General features: G+C 43.3%; 3 protein-coding genes across 4 annotated transcripts in view; 1 reads left to right on the top strand and 2 right to left on the bottom strand.

Annotated features, from left to right (window-relative positions):
- Positions 1-4,078, bottom strand: part of LOC128417706 (dyslexia-associated protein KIAA0319-like) — a 22,813-nt gene extending 18,735 nt beyond the window's left edge. The window contains exons 1-4 of one of the 2 annotated variants that reach the window (XM_053396744.1): positions 3,645-4,078; positions 2,571-2,763; positions 1,556-1,654; positions 419-516 (exon numbers count right to left, since the gene is read on the bottom strand). In XM_053396744.1, coding sequence (XP_053252719.1) covers positions 419-516; positions 1,556-1,654; positions 2,571-2,763; positions 3,645-4,070 — 816 coding nt within the window. In that variant the 5' untranslated portion in view covers positions 4,071-4,078. The remainder of the gene's footprint in view (positions 1-418; positions 517-1,555; positions 1,655-2,570; positions 2,764-3,644) is intronic. The other variant, XM_053396745.1, reaches the window with a different exon arrangement.
- Positions 1-12,965, top strand: part of NRSN1 (neurensin 1) — a 197,754-nt gene that overhangs the window by 157,652 nt on the left and 27,137 nt on the right. The gene's annotated exons all lie outside the window — the stretch shown is intronic.
- LOC128417519 (dyslexia-associated protein KIAA0319-like) lies at positions 4,074-12,965 on the bottom strand (the record flags this gene model as incomplete). Its single annotated transcript, XM_053396304.1, has 3 exons — positions 12,793-12,965; positions 9,012-9,176; positions 4,074-4,381 (listed from the first exon to the last, which is right to left on the bottom strand). Coding segments are annotated over exons 2-3 (363 nt in total), but the record flags the coding sequence as incomplete, so codon positions are not given.

Here is a 12,965-nt window from a genome sequence, read left to right as displayed (position 1 = left end):
TGAAGACGGGGACCTTTGGTCCTTGCAACTGCCACATTGGTGCAAGACCTACTGGGAAGAGTTGCTGGGATCACTAGGCCTGCACTGTTTTGGGTTCTTTGAATAAAGAGTTAACTTCACGGGCACCAGGTGTTTTATTACTGACCTACTCCTTACTCTGGCTCCTGATACCAGGGCTAGAACAGCACCAAGTTCTTTAGGTGCCAACAGGTATATTTTCAGGAATCTCACTTGGTGCCAGCCACCAGGAACACAACCCTAATCTGGAGAGAAATAGGCCCACTGACAATGGCAACTTGTAACTGACACGACTGCCTTATAGCAAAGCATCTCTAAAGCCATTACCCAGCTGAGTGTGCATTTTGCCACACCCTGAGGTAAACACAAGTCAAGTCTCCCTAAGGAGCAGCTCACTTACTTGAGAAAGTTTCAGCGTTGGCGTGTGCTTGCCCTCCATTTCACCATTGTAACCATCGGGGTGACTTATCGAGCTCCACTCATAACTATAGGCCAATTCTGAAAAGGAGGAAGCAGCACAGCAACTGGTTATGGTTCTTCTTTGGAAGAGAGACCTGATCCTGGCTCTGATGTTCGCTGAGCTTTCATGGGGTGGGGAAACGTAAGGCCCCACTGCCTTCCACCACTTAAGGTATAAGCGGGTCATTTTACAGTGGTGCTCTGCTCACACAATTTATTTTCCCTTCTACTTGGAAAGGTAGAAATTGCATGAGCAAGTCCTCTGCACAAATGAACATCAGCATGGGGTGCAGGGAAATGATGAAAAGAAAAAAAATGGCAATCCTACATCATGTGAAGATTGCATTAGTATCTGAACTGGGGCCCAGTTATGGGAGAATTGTGGTGCATGTATGGTCACTGGCAACTGTCCCTATTTCCTAAAAACTGAACTAGCCAAATTGATCAACAAGCAAAGTTTTTATACATAATCAGTATGAATGGCCACAGCACATAAGCCATCTAATATGTGTGAATTACTCGTAGAATTTCTGACTTTTATACTGTGCAATAATCTAACTGTTCCCATCAGTTTAAAATGACTTTGTCTCTGAAAAATCTTCTATCCTTACTTCCCTCATTTGTTCTCCCTGAGCTTACATGAAGCTATTAAACCTTATTCACCTTTTTCGCATTTAAAAGTTGGTGCCAAACACAAAGTTGATACTCAGCATTAGCTGTGCCAGCCAACAACGTTCATGCAGATTTCCCTATTTTGCATACATTTACTGACTTTGCATATTTAATATCTGAATAATTTAGAATTTTACGAGAGAATAATTGGCCCAGCTTAAACAAAGCAAGCGAACCATGCTCGAATTCACACGCATGTACCAGCCCTTCATTTGCAAGAGGAAGAAATAAGGGGTTTCGCTTTGCAACAAACTATAGTTTTCCATTTCAAATGAATGTGGAAGGAAACTGGTTTGGGCAAACCATAGTTTATTCAGATTTTTGTCGATAGTCTCTACACGGTTTCTAGCATAAGACGAGCAACTTAGTGCTTTTCTCCTCCATCCCACTTGCATCAAGAACTCACCTGAAAGGAATGGCGTGACTACAAATGCATGCAATTCAACGTCGTTTTCTGGTAAAGTTACTTGTAGATTATCTCCAGCCGACACCAGGAGTTCCTTTACTGCGTATAAATTTTTTAAAAAGTTATTTTAAAACAATGTATTGAGGAAAGCATAGCAAGAATTTTCTATTGCTGAAACAGCTGGGATAGCTCAGTTGGTAAAGCATGCAACTGCAACTCTACAATTCTATGATTCTAAGTATATTGGGACAGTTGTTTTCACATCAAGACTTGATGAATCTTCCCTCTGAAGCTGAAACTTAATAATAAAATAATAATAATAATAATGCATTTTATTTGATGAAGCATTAAGCAGATAATTTATTCAGCACGAGGATTTCTCCCTGCTTTAAAAGATTCTTCTCTTCCTCACCACATGCAAGCAGCTAAGCCTGATTCAAACAGCAGTTTGAGAAGTTAGCACTTCTGATTTCAGTACCGTCCTAGATACATCCACTCAGAAGTACCATATTTTTTCGTGTATAAGACTATGTTTTTTTCTTGAAAAATTAAGCATAAATAGTGGGGTCGTCTTATACATGGATAGTGATGAGGCTGGACGGGCAATTGGAGGCTGCTATGAGCCGGAGACTGTCAGTGGTGTTTTGGTGGGTGATTGATTGTTGCGTCAAGTTCCGCAGGATATTGGCTGCTGTGGCAATTGGGTGGGCGATTGGCGTTTGCTGTCGGTGAGCGATCAGATGATTGGTCGCTTCGTTGATGTGCGTGTGATCGGCTGTGTTGGTCCCATGGGTGAGCGATTTTTGGCACCCCCCCCCCAAAAAAAGCTCAACAAGTTTGGGCAATTTCCCCCCATTTTCTCAATTTGGAGTCCCAAAAAAGAGGGGGCTTCTTATACATTGGGGCGTGTTACAACATGGAAAAGTACGGTAACTCCTATTTGAATTTAGTGGGGTTTACTCCCAGATAAGCACAGTTAGGATTGCAGACTTATTCTCAAAAGAATTTACATTACCATCTTTGGTGGCAGAAGTGGGCAACAATACTTGATCTGTGGCAGTAGCTTGGGTGAAAACAGCACCAGTGGGAAGGGATGTGGCATCATCCTGCATAAGATTTCGCAGGTCTGATGTCTGAGTTTGTGTTGCAGTGGTGGAGAGAAACCCCAGGGTGTCTGATGAAGAAGGATTATGGGAAGTTGTTAGAACCTACAAGATGAATTGCAGGAATATATAATTATTGTATATATTTCCCCTCTCACATTATGAAACACATCATAAACACTGTATTGGAAGTAGAAGTGCAAAATTACATTACAGCTAAAATCAATCACGTTTACCAGTGACATATGGGATGAGAAACATTGTACATTCCCAAGTCCCAGCATCAAATACTTAAGTACCTGGGCAAGTAGATGACTGGGATTTATCTAGCTCTGCTATGAAAACTGAACAAAAAAAACAGGATGGGACCGCTGGAGATAAACACACACCTATGCAAATTCTGCAAAATAATTCCATCTACAAGCAGTGAAAGCAGTACATCACCAGGCACCCTCATAGCTATATAGGAGACCAACAGTAAAGTGAGATATGAATGCGCACAAAGCAAAATGCTTATTAAATCCAGGTGAGAGAAATTTCCTGTCCTTCCGTACAACTAGCACAATGAAATCTTATTTGTCTGAGTTGCCCATAAGATATGCAATGCAAGTGGGGGGAAAGGAAGCGTATTTAAATTAATCTAGGCTTTCCTAACTTAATCTAGGAGTAATCAGCACTAATCTAGGCTTTTCAGCTTTCACAAACAAAAAGACTACTGCTAATTTTCAGCATTAACTAAGGGTTGTTTCTTAAAATCAACTCCCGGTTACATGAGCAAGAATTTAACTGCCCCAAACAAAGATTAGGCCAAAATTCCACCAGCAGTGCAAGCCTTTTATCAATTTTATTCCATCTTAACAGGCACGTGTTCCCACCAAAGAATCCAGAAAAAAAATCTAGTTTGGTGGCAAACCAAACTGTATTTTATTTGCAGATTTCTATGTTACTCCAATGGTATTTCAAAAAATGAAATACTGGTAACATACCTCTTCCTGCCAAGTGCTGTTGGTTTCATCAGGCGGTTGAAAACCTAATTCATTTGCCGATTTCTCCATCATGCCCAACATGATCTCTGGCAACTCTCCAGGACGTTCGGTGACATGATTTCCCTCGGATTCATTTGCACCTGTAGGAGTCTCCAAAGGACCTCTCTCCTCTTCACTTCTGACCAGGTCAACATGTTTGTCTCCATCACCGAGCCCTGAAGAATTGAAGCCATTCTCAGTTGCCACCAACAAACTCCAGTCAGCATAGTTCACATCCTCCTTCTCTTCAGGCTTGAGGCTCAGCCGAAAGGGGTTCTGCTCCATATCTCCATATTCATCTGGGTAGTCTGGGCTCTCCTCCCGACTGAGGAAGGACAGCTCCTTCAGGCTGCTGACTTCGTCTGATGGGTCTCCCTGCAGCGCCATTGGGCGGAGGACCTGCCCGTACCCCAGTGGTGCAGAGGGCCTCTGGGGAGGCCTTAGCACAAAAGTCAAAGAGGACTTCACCTTCTCCATCTTCTTGGGCTCGCAGTTCCCTTTACGTTGGCAACTGACGATGTAGCAGTGCCGTTCAAACATCCAGGACAAGTCGCAGTCAGAAAGATCGCAACAGGCTGCCGTGCAGTCTGACACCGACACAGCATGGGGGACCCGCATAATCTTCATGGTTTCTAAATTAGGAGATATTATTGCATCTGAATACTTGGCGCCTTCTCTGCACTGTTCGCAGAAACACCCTGAAATGATAGGTACTCATATCACAAGAGAGCAGGAGCACTGAAAAGTCCTTCCCCTTACAATGCATTCTCATAAAAATAAAAAGCTTCATTAATTTATATTGATTTAATGTAGCCTAGAAAGTAGTCACTTTATCAACAAGGAATCACTTGAATCGTCATTCAAATAATTAAAAACTCAATTAAAAGTAACAAGAATCAGATCCCTTCTTTGACTGCACCTTCCTTCCAAACTAGCCTAAGAAAAGGGGGGGGGGGATAAATCACAGCTCTTGTCCAGCAGAGAGCAAAAGATGGTTTTCCAACTAGAGCCTGCTCCCCCTATTTTTTGAAGTGACATATCACTGCATCCATCTCACTTATTTTGGAGAGAGGTACAATGAAAGGTCTTTTTTTTTTAAGCTGCCACTGAAATAGGGGTAGCACACAAAGCAGCTTACTAGGCAATGCAGCCTGCTGAGTCACTGAAAAAGAGAGCATCTGGTTTGCAGAGAATCAGGGTTAGGCACTTCTACAAGGGAAAGAGCCATCCTCTGCTTTCAGCAAACTACTGTATTTCTGGGATCCTGCTGAAGAACCAATTCAGACAGTACACAAATGACTAATTAACAGTAAATGATGTGTCGATGGTGTTTTAAGACCTTGATCCCCCCCCAGTCGGTTCCCCCCAATTATACTTTGTCAGTTGTTATTTTTGCTGCTGAGCTCTTCCTCAGAATCAAGTCGCATAAGGCATCTCAAGCCTTGCCAAAATGCGCCTACTGCATTTTATGTTGCAATCCCACGCCACATGGGCATGAAGGAACTCAATGAAAAACCACACAGATGGGGCCCATTGGAAGGTCCTTTCCAGCCAATCACTGCTAACGTTCCCAGCCAGGTGAGGATTATGAGGGGATAAACTCTCACAGTTGGCCTTGCAGGTATGGCTTGCAGATGTGGTTATTTTCATACTCACACACATAAACCCACCCCTGTCACAAGCAAGGAGGTGGATTTCACTCAGTTCATCATAGGCGTAGCCAAGGGGGTCAGGGAGGGGCAGCTGCCCCCCTTAGATCAAGTAAAACAATAGAAATACTTAACTAACTGACCAATCACATCGGTTCTGGCCCCCTTAACAAAAGTCCTGCCCCCTCCAATAAAAATCCTGGCTACGCCCATGCTGCTCCTGCATGCATGCAGATGGGACAGTAGTTCAAACCGAAAACAGTGGAAGTCTGAAGTGAGTGGATGGATAATGCAAAGGATAAAGATGCAAAACTGTATGAATAAGGACTGTAAGGAAGCAGGGAGCTGAGCACTGCACAAGCCACTTCAGCATATCATCTCTGACTCTGCTGTATTCTTGGGAGGGACAGCGTAAGTTTAACTGTATGAACAACATGGTGTAAACTGGCTTGCAGAAATGGTGGTGTGATCCATATACGACTTATACGTTTGCTGGTCATTTAGAAGCCCAAACTCACGCTGTCAAATTCACTTATCCTATCATCTATCTATCTATCTATCTATCTATATTATTGTTATTATTGTTATTTATTTATTTTTTAAAAAACATTCTCCACCTCCTAGCTAAGTTCATCCCATTAGTTTCTTAATGGTGAATGTAACAAGAGACCTGTCAAATCAGACTAAAGATCCATCAAGCCCTTCATCCTGCCTCCAATAGGGGGTAGCCAAGCAAGAGGGGCATCTCTAATATCCCGGTCTTAAAATAAAAACATAACGGCAAAAGCCATGATTTTTACACAGTCACTTTAATTTCATTGTCAGTGAGTCAGCAGAACATCTGACACAGCCTTCGCCCTTTTCAATACGTGTGCAGCAAGTGAACAGATATCTATTAAAAAGTGTCTTCCACCAAATCTTTTTGAGCCACAGACAAGTGGCCTCTCTATCCAAAATGCGAATTGGGCTTGGCTCTGTTACTATGAACTTTAATGCATCTATCTAGGTCTCAGCTGTAATTACCTTTAAATGGCAGTTTTCTAGGCCTTGTGGGTGGAGACAACTGGATGAAAGCAAGATGTCAGAAACAGGACACAGGCACCAGTTTATTCCCTTAACAACAATGTGAGTCAAATTGGCTTCAGCTTTACAGACAGTATGGAAAGCATGGACAATCTGTTCGGTATTATTTATCTAAGGTATTTATATCTTGCCCTATCACCAAATGGCCTCAGCATGTCCTACACTAGAAAAAATAAAAACCATTTTAAAAAAAACCAGGGGAAACAGTATAGAAGACACATGACAAACAAAAGTAACAGGGCAAACTATGTCTACTCAAAAAGTGAACCCTACTGAATTCAGTGAGGCTTACTCAGAGGTAAGCATGTAATAGGACTGCAGCTAAAGCGAAGGCGTCAGAAAAATTCTCACAGTGTAATGACAGCGTTCTGTAACTTGGCTGAAATTTTAAATCTAGACCTTCCTGTGCCTTTACTTCAGTGGTCAAGGCTGAAATTCTATGTACACTTTATGGTGCAAGTCCCAATAAAATCAGCAGGGTTTACTTCTGACTAGGTGCGTATAGAATTGCATTGTCAAGCTACATTATTCGGTCCGTGAAGTTGCAGCAACTATATAAATGCGAAATGACAGCCTTTCTAACACAAGTGTAAGAAACAATTTTCATGGAGCCCAGGGAATGGTCGAGGACTAACTGATGGTGGAAAATTGCTGATGATCACTGACATAGATGGCACAGTATTAGAAATAAAACACATAAATTTAAAATGAAATAAATGGATTACTGAATGGAGGCAGAAAACTAAGGAACACTTTAACTGAGCACTCACAACATCAACATTGCAAGTCTAGTTAGCAGCTCCCAGAGTATGAGAGGTGTTAGAATGGTTCACAGGCCCACAATCACAAAGGAAAACGTCAGCAACATACTGAAGATTTCAGTGCACCTCCTGGGTGGGTGAAGTTAACAGCACCAAAGTGATCTCCCGGGGGGGGGGGGCAAGCCTAGGCAGTGTGTGTGGAGGCCCTGGGCTGCCCAGGCGACAAGCCCTGCTGAAGTGGTACCCCATAAGAGGTGCTAAAAGGTAAAGGTACCCCTGACTGTTAGGTCCAGTCGCGGATGACTCTGGGGTTGCACGCTCATCTCGCTCTATAGGCCAAGGAAGCCGGCGTTTGTCCACAGACAGCTTCCAGGTCATGTGGCCAGCATGACTAAGGTGCTTCTGGTGAACCAGAGCAGCGCACAGAAACGCCGTTTACCTTCTCACCAGGGTGGTACCTATTTATCTACTTGCACTTTGATGTGCTTTTGAACTGCTAGGTGGGCAGGAGGTGGGACCGAGCAACGGGAGCTCACCCCGTCGCGGGGATACGAACCACCAACCTTCTGATCAGCAAGCCCTAGGCTCTGTGGTTTAGACCACAGCGCTACCCGCGTCCATCATAAGAAGTGCTACCCCTCCCCTAACACCCCATACTCCCAATGTATGAACAAACAAACTTTTAACCCTAAACCACTTACTCATGAAATTGTAGATCAGTTTGAACTAGCCGCGATCATCACTCACAGATTTATACCTCTGGTGTGGGCGAGGGAAGAATTTTTTTAACCACATACTGAAAAAGGCTTAACTAACTCTGGCAACATTTGGCAGGGCTTATGAAAATCTTTCACCAAGCAAAAGTCAGAAATTCATCCAAGGCTCCAGTGTTCAGCTATATGTGGTTTTAAGCTCCTGTACATAATAAATAGGATTTAATTCTATCTCTGGGTGACTTTCTTGTTACTGATGTGCCCAGCCGCCTCCTCTTCTCTGAAACACGGCAAGCCTTTGGAGGGGAGGGGGAAATCATTTGCTTCAGGAAGAGTAGAGCACTGTTTCTAGATGGAGATTTAGCAGTTGAGGGGAGGCAAAACGAGAGCAAGGAAAAAAACGAGTCAAATAAAAATAAAGCTCTGAAAAAGGGAAAACCTCAAAAGCAATCTGCACAAAAGGTCTGTAAAGGGTTTAAAAGAAATAGAAATTCAGGCAGCTTAGTGTTTACAATGATAGCATGAACACAATCATGGTAAACCAAAGTTAATGGTTTCCTGTGAATGCTTCACTCCTCTGCACAAGTGAGTGAGAGCAGAAAACCACAACCTTTGACATAATGCTGTGTCTGAACCACGGAGCCATGGGTTGTTTGGCCACAAACGAGCAATGATGTGAAGCAAATATTTGTTCTTATTAATTAATTTATTCATTTCATAAAATTTAAATAATGATTGATTGTACAAAAAATCTCCAAGCAGTTTTCTTGGCTTACCAAATGTTTGTTGGGAGCAAAACAAGCAATGACCCTTGGTTCAGACCATGGTTTACTGTGAGGTATGGACTGAACTGCTCAAGCAACTGTGACCTGTCTATACTGTACGGTGCACATCCATTTAGGCTCTCCAGCTGGTGCTAAGACACTAACATACTTCTATTACTGCTATCACAATCTTCATAAGCCATTTGGGAGTCTTTTGCAAGTCAGAAATTATTTTGAGGTTCTGTGCACAGTGGAGAACCTGGGTTGTGTGCAGACCTTTATTCTCTCTCCTGACCTCAAAAGCAAAATAATGGTTTATTATATTTATACAGCATGAGTACGAAGAGTCTTGCCTTACCTGTTAGAATTCCCAAGAGTAAGCACAGGGCTCCTAGTTCTAGCGCAAGAGCCATTCTTCCTTCAACAGGCAAGATCAACCTCAGTTTCAGGGAGCAATTTAAAGACTTTGCATTAAAAAAAACCCTTCGTTTCTGCCAGTTCTGTCCAATATCCAGCTGGGAGCCTGCAGGGGAGGGACACATGTTGTGATGAACATTAATTAGCAAGCAAATAATAGTGTGCAAACATTACCTCATTGCAGTGACAAAAAAACAGAAAAGGCTAGGAAAAATTGCTGCCTAGCCATGGTTTACTGTACAACTCGTACTCTCTTCCTCCCCTGTTGGGAATGAGAGAAAGAAACCAGGGAGCCACAATTAACTTGGCTTGATGCAGCATCCAAATCTGGGATCTTACTTAGTTGTTCCCTACCCAGGGGAAGATGGACAATTTGGGCAAATGGAGCACTGCCACACCAACCTCATTCTGTTCTGAGCCAAACACACCACACATACACCCCACTTCCCTAGTTTCTTTATATTAGTTCAGGAGTAGAACTGTCTGCCATCTTCCTCCTCTCCCTTAGTGACACCATTGCCCTTGCAGAACGCAGCAGGGAGGAGGTTGTGTAGAAGCTGAATATTAGCTGGCTGCAACTGTCCTTTGCTCTGGCGCCACCTACTGCTGGGCTCCCTTCCTTCTGTCCTACCAGCCACCACTGTTCCTATCAAGCCAAGATTTGTAAGACTAACAGCAACAACAACAACTCCCTACCATGATTTAGGCTGGCTGACAATGCTGGTTGGTTAAAGAGAAACCCCATGATTTCAGGTTCAGAACCATGGGAAGCCAACTTGGTTTGTTTCTTTTGAAGAAGCTTGCTGCTCTTTCAGAATAAATCATGATAAAGCCAGCAACTCTGGCTTATCGTGATGTGCAAGCATGACGACGGAAAGCACAGCTAGCAAATAATCCTGATAGCTTTTATTTTGGGGAGGGGGTAATAACAGCCATCAAGCCACTCAGCTAAATGCTGATAAGATATGCACCAAATTCTCAGTTGCTAAATAACTGGGGTGGGGAGATGCTTCATTTAAAAGGTCATTTTGAGACTGAATAATTAAGCAGATATGACAGCTGCCTAGTCAAATGCCTGCGTTAACAATTGCTGAAGTCGCCTTGAATAGCGAGGGAGCTCTAAAGACGAGAGGTTTTGAAAGGTTATACAGTTTCAAGAACCAATCATGCTAGGAGCCAATGAGCAGTGTAATTGCTCCAGCAAGATATTAAAATGCCATTATTAAAAGGAAATTTATGCTATATTGTGACACACAAGGCCAGTAGAAATAGATCTGGTTTGAAATAACCTACACTTCTGAAGCCATCCAGTTTTAAATGCCTTTCCAAGGGTATCTTAATCTGTGTAGTAACAGACAGCTGATCAAAGGTCAGACACCATTAATAGGAGCCCCAAGACACAAAAATTGCCAAAATCCATTGGTAGCACTTTTATTTATTTGAATGTTTATGTTATGCCCCATTTCAGAGGAGTTGACTCCAGATCTGATACACACTTAGCAAGAAGTTCCAAGTGTGGAGAAATAGTAAAATCCCATCTTAACTCATTATTTCTGAGGACAACAGGAACCAGTCTTTTCCATATTTACAAAAGCTACATTACAGTGAAAATCTACGCTGGTTGCTTATTTCCTGATAAAAGTCCATGTATGTTTCTTAAGGGGTGTGTGTGTGAAAGCAACTTGAAATTGCCAAGCCACGAAGACAATTCTCTCTTAATGACCATGCTATGCATGTGTCTTCTTGAGAAAAGCACTTAACAGTTGTCGATATGAAATAGCCAGAGCTTATAAAGCTACTCCTGGGGTTTAAAGATCTCTGTATTCAGGGAAAGCTTAATTACCCCTTAATTCCATTGATCTAAAGGAGATTTATGCTTATTTCACCCTAAGCAATGCTGGACCACAACAAAATCTAGACCAAGGGTGTGGTTTGAAGGCACATTGATGCAACCATCTTTGCTGAAGCTAAGCAGGTTTGGGCCTAGTCACTGCCTGGATGAGAAGGAGCCTGGAAACCACGTCAGGAAGAACATTTGCTGTTCAACAGTGAAACAGACTGCCAAGGAAGGCGGTGAAGAACAATGAGATGAAGAATGAAGGTCAGGTCAGCAGGACATCTTCCTTTTGCGTTCACCTAGAAATAGTTCACCTAGAAATAGTTCACCTCCAGCCTGGCCTGACACTGCTGCAGGGCCTGCGCAGGTACCAGCAATTATGATCATTATCATTATTAATATAGCCTTCATTAATACAAGTAAAACATTAATGTGTACATAAGAATAAACTGCCCCCTACTTTTATGGTATGCTCCCCCAAATTTGTAGCCTGGCTATTGGGCCTAGATGGACCTAGTGACATTGGAAGGACGTCTGCTACCAGATGTTATTACCTTCTTAATTTTTAAGTGAAGAAGGAACTGCAAGGCGTTCCATGGTTCCTGCCGGTGCTTAGGGGGCATTGGGAGGCTAACAGAAAGATGTTCCCTGCTTTATAAACATGGCCACCTATATGTACAGACGGCAGGGATAGGAACTCCTGCTTCAGGCAAAACAGTGCTTTGTAGTCTCTGGGGGGCAACACTTGCAAGAGCTGTTGGGTGTGTTATGGACACCGGAAAAGATCCATTTTAAATTGAAAACACATTTTCACCAGGCGCATCTATTTTTGCCATTCCAATTTCAAACATGAGCAATACAAAACAAAATAAAAAATTTAAGTATTGCTTGTGGGAACCCATGTAGTCCTAGCAGTCCATTAAGTGTCACCGGCGCATGCAGCTGTCCCAAGTAAACATGCACATTATGTTTCGCTATATTTGTCTCCCAATCCTATTCCGTTTCATCTTTAAATGGGATATTGCCAGTACTGAATTCTTATCGCCCTGATCTGTGCTTCTCACAAACATTTTGAAGCATTTGTCTTATCTGGTGCAAAATTGGATGAGTACATCCCATACAACCAAACAAAAATCATTTGCCTCTGGTTTCTCTTAGCCAAAAGGTTGTAAGTAACTTGGAACATGCAAGTGATTGTTTTATAGAAGCCACTTTTATGCCTTGCAGAAGATATTTTTATGAGATGTCCCCCATCACTTGATGCAACCAGCCATTGCTGCTCTTTCCATCAACTTCGTCTAATTGCTCAGCAGCAGGCGGGGGAGAGGTTCCCACACACAGCGATGTGAAAACATAGCCCGGCAGACATGCATCTGACTCCTTGTTGCAAGATGAATGCAAAAGGCATTTATATCTACCTTCAGGGGTTTTTTCCCAGTGACGGATGCACAAGCGCTCTGTCACGGCGAGGAAGCTGCAGAGAAAGCCTCTTTGCAAATTTGCTAGGCACTAAAAGGAAGAAATGCATTTCCCCTGGAGACGACCACGGTTTTTTGTTTTTGTTGCAGCGGGGGAAAGCGGGGGGGGGAAGGAAAGAGAGAGAGATGAAACATATTTGACTTTCCCCTTTGCAAAATCCTTACGGGGATCTCACCTTGCTGGGAGCAGAGGCTGGCTGTGTGCAAGACAAAAACCCAGGGCCAGAGCAAAATCGAGAAATCGAATGCATCATCCAGCGATTGCTGGACCAACCCCGCACCCCTTTTCCACCACACCCCACTTACTGAAAGCAGAAACGGCTTGCGAGGGCTTCCCTTTGCATGCGACACAGAGTCGCCAGCACCGACCTACGATGGAAGCGGGCGGGGAGCTCAGATTTTCTTACCTGGCGGTTAGAGACGAAGCGAGGAGGGGGTGGGGCTAGGAAAGAGAGAGAGATCGGGCGGCGCCAGGGACAGCAGCTGATGCTTCGGCAGGGTACGGCTGCATCCTTCAGTGCCCCATCTGCTCCTCCTCGTTGTCTTCCCGAAGATTTACAGGACGGAGCAGGAGCTGTTG

Source organism: Podarcis raffonei, chromosome 7 (genome assembly GCF_027172205.1).
Source record: "Podarcis raffonei isolate rPodRaf1 chromosome 7, rPodRaf1.pri, whole genome shotgun sequence".
NCBI classification, from domain to species: Eukaryota; Metazoa; Chordata; class Lepidosauria; order Squamata; family Lacertidae; genus Podarcis; species Podarcis raffonei.
Note: the sequence above shows the minus strand (reverse complement) of the source record. Positions and strands in the feature narration are given on the sequence as shown.